The 3,405-nt window shown below is 38.5% G+C and overlaps 1 protein-coding gene across 1 annotated transcript; it reads right to left on the bottom strand.

Annotated features, from left to right (window-relative positions):
- Positions 5-2,716, bottom strand: LOC104738228 (putative RNA polymerase II subunit B1 CTD phosphatase RPAP2 homolog; the record flags this gene model as incomplete). Its single annotated transcript, XM_010458435.1, has 5 exons — positions 2,444-2,716; positions 1,691-2,322; positions 1,386-1,601; positions 770-1,144; positions 5-537 (listed from the first exon to the last, which is right to left on the bottom strand). Coding segments are annotated over exons 1-5 (1,866 nt in total), but the record flags the coding sequence as incomplete, so codon positions are not given.

Genomic DNA, 3,405 nt, shown 5'->3' with positions numbered 1-3,405 from the left:
TATTGACATCCTTTGTATCAGTAGAAGACAGGCTAGGACCTGCGGCGATATCTTTGTTTCTAACCTCACAAAGATCACCACAGCCATCATTCTGGTCGGCCCAAGTAACCGAACGGCTAAGCTTCTTACAACCAGAAGTTTTAAGGCATGACGTTGTAACGGTTTCACTTGATGAACACACATCCTGAACTTTGTGTATTTCGGACAAATCAGCTGCAAGGTTTTCTTCACCATCTTCATAAGAATTAGCATGGTATTCAACAGAAATCTTTTTCTTTCCTGATTTTTCTGGTTTTGTCCTCGAGCCCTTCGTATTAGGACCAGAAGAGGATCCTGATAGAGTACTTTTTCCGTCCAAAGTCTGAAGACCGCCTTTTAGATTGCAACTAAGAGAATCTTCCATCGAACATTGTGGCTGCTTAGACACACTATATTCTACGCCGTATCCATCACTCATAATAGCCGAACTCGCAAGACCCATCTCATCAAACCCGAAATTCTTAATGTCCTTCTCTATTTCAGGATCATTACAAAAACCTGCATATGCACAATAGACTTCAATATTAGAAACAGAGTCACACAGGCACAAAAACACCCTAACAATAATTAGAACAACTCAGACACCCAAGGAATAAAGAAACTCATTTTTTATACCAGATGAGTACTTCAAAATGAAAAAAAGGTAACATATACAGAATTACAGATTATTTCTCAGCGATTTCTTGAATTTAAGCCCAAACTATCTTTATAGCTTCCTAAGTGCTCTTACCCAATTTTTTCCTGGGGGGAACTGCAGTTTGTCCAAAATTTTTCATAACTGTTTTCATTTTGCCATCCTCTGATTCCCCTCCATGAGTAGCTTGTTTGGCTTGTGTTGGAAGCTTCAAACTTTTCTTCTTAGATGCAGAAGAGGATCCTGTTAGAGAACTTTTTCCATCCAAAGTCTTATGATCCTTTTTTAATTGACCACCCATAGGGTCTTTTGTTGAGCATGGTGGTTGCTTAGACACACTATATTCAACGCTGTGTCCATCACTTCCAGTACCAGAGCTCACACAACCCATCCTATCAAACCCAAAGCTCGCAAAATCGATCCCATCAACCCCAAACGACTTCTTTTCCTTTTCTTTTACACGAAGAAACCCTGCAAATGCACAGTACACACTCAAGATCATCCAGAAAAATAGAGAGCATTGAAAACAGTATTTACTGCCCCAAGCATCAGCAGAAATAGCCCAATAACCATCACATGATCTCAGGCTCCCAGAAGAATAAAAAAAGTCATTCATGATACCAACAAAATACATTTAAGAAAGACTAAGTAATATTTATGGCTACATTATGCTGGTCGTAAAGCCTACTCTTAACAGCTCCTTAGTGCTTACTTGATTTCTTTTGTGTGGGAGGAACTACAGTTTGCTCCCCCATAACTGTTTTCCCTTTGCCATCATCAGATTCCCCAACAGGAGAAGCATGTTTGGTTTGCGGTAGAAGCTTTGAAACACTATATTCATCAGGCATAATTACTGTGCTAGTGGAATCCATCTCGCTAAAAGGCGGGTTCTCATGCTTCTCTTGATTCTTTTGAGTAGCCTTGGAATCTGCCAAAACCAAAAAGTTATATTATACATTGATCAATCATTTGGTAGCTGAACAATCTTTTCACTCCATAGTTCATCATCGAACTTACCACTTATGTCTTTGCAATTTCTTGAATTGCAATCACTTAGATCCAAAGGAACATAACCTTCAACAGCATTAGAAGGACCCATCCACTGCTCTAAAGACAATTCTCCACCTCTCGCTTCAAAATTCTCCCGAATTACAAGCTTAGACAAATCTAAATCCTTATTCACATCCAAAGAACCTTTCACTTCCGGATCACCAAACAACGCCAAAATCTCATTCAACTTCAGCGAATCAAACTCCGAGGTACGAGCATCTTGCAAAGTCCCCGAAAACGTTTTGCTATCAATCAAACAACCCGCGGAGCAAAACTTTCCCGTCTCCTGTAAATCGTAAACCTTATGCTCCTTCAACGAAATCCGATACTTTCCTCTTCTAGAAACATCGGAAGGGAGAAATCTCTGGCAAAGAGGATAACCACATAGCTTAGCGATGGTTCGTTCAGTGACGACATCTTCGTAGTCTAATCGAGAAATTAACTTCCCCGCCGCGAAGAGCTGGTTCTGCTCAGTGATACCGTCGAGCATAGCGAGCTGAAGCTTGTGAACCGCATCGTTAATGGCGATTACTTGATCATCTATTGGAGTTGTCTCACGTTTCTTTCCTTCTTTCACATTCCCATCTGGCGATGTCATCCTAAAAAACACACACACACACACACACAACACCAAAATTCAAAATCAATCTTCCAGAAACAAATTGAAACCTTGGAGATACTAATCGCAGTGATACATATGAAAATACGCGTCGTATTTACTTGATTGGATCGTGTGGTAGAGACTCGAGTTGATTGGCTTGGATCTGCTTGGTACGTTTGGGGATGACTGCGGAAAGATACGCTTCATCCTTTGGATGATTAGCTTCCATTGACGGAACAGTACAAAACAAAAAACGTAGATGAAGACGATACGAGAGCTGGTAGAGACGAAGAAGAAGAGGAAGAAGAAGTTGTATAACAAATGAAAAGCGAGCGAGTCGTTTGGCAAAGGTTTATGTTCTCTCTGTTCTAAATGACCCTCTACTCTCTAGGTTTTTTCTTTTCATCAGGGAAGGGTGGTAAAACAAAATCGAAACCAAACCGACGTAAATTGGGTGATTTCGATTTTCCGGTTTTCAAAATTGATTGCGAAATTATCCCGTTAATTCTCGGTTTGCTGAAACCGGTTTAGTCTTCATCAAATCAGGTCACCTAATCACATCCTCTAACGTGAACCCCTTTTTCACTTCTATTTATTTTAACTAATAATAATTTGACATGTCAGTCTATTCATTCATTTCCTTATACAGTAAAATAAGGAAACAAAATTTGTATATATTATTATAAGATTAATAACTCAAACTAGTCTTTCATAAATCCAAACCGATACATAATTTCATTCTAATTGTAAAATCTAAACCCTAACCATTTTATTTGCAAACCCAAACCGACATATAATTTTATGCTAATTGTAAAATCTAAACCCTAATCTAGGCATGACCAAAATTAAACCGTAACCGTATTTCGGACCATAACCAGACCATATTTGAACCGTAATCAGACCGTAACCGTATAAAATGGTTAAAAACCGCAACCGTTAACTGTAAATATATGGTTAAATTATATTAACCATAACCGTTAATTAACTGTAACCATATCAAAACCGTTGGTTAACCGCATAGTTAAACCGTAATTTGTTAACCGTAACCATTTTAAAAATATAACAAAATATACTAATAATT

This window comes from Camelina sativa, chromosome 13 (assembly GCF_000633955.1).
Source record: "Camelina sativa cultivar DH55 chromosome 13, Cs, whole genome shotgun sequence".
In the NCBI taxonomy this organism is placed as follows: Eukaryota; Viridiplantae; Streptophyta; class Magnoliopsida; order Brassicales; family Brassicaceae; genus Camelina; species Camelina sativa.
The sequence above is the reverse complement of the archived record's forward strand: the minus strand, read 5'-3'. Positions and strand labels throughout refer to the sequence as shown.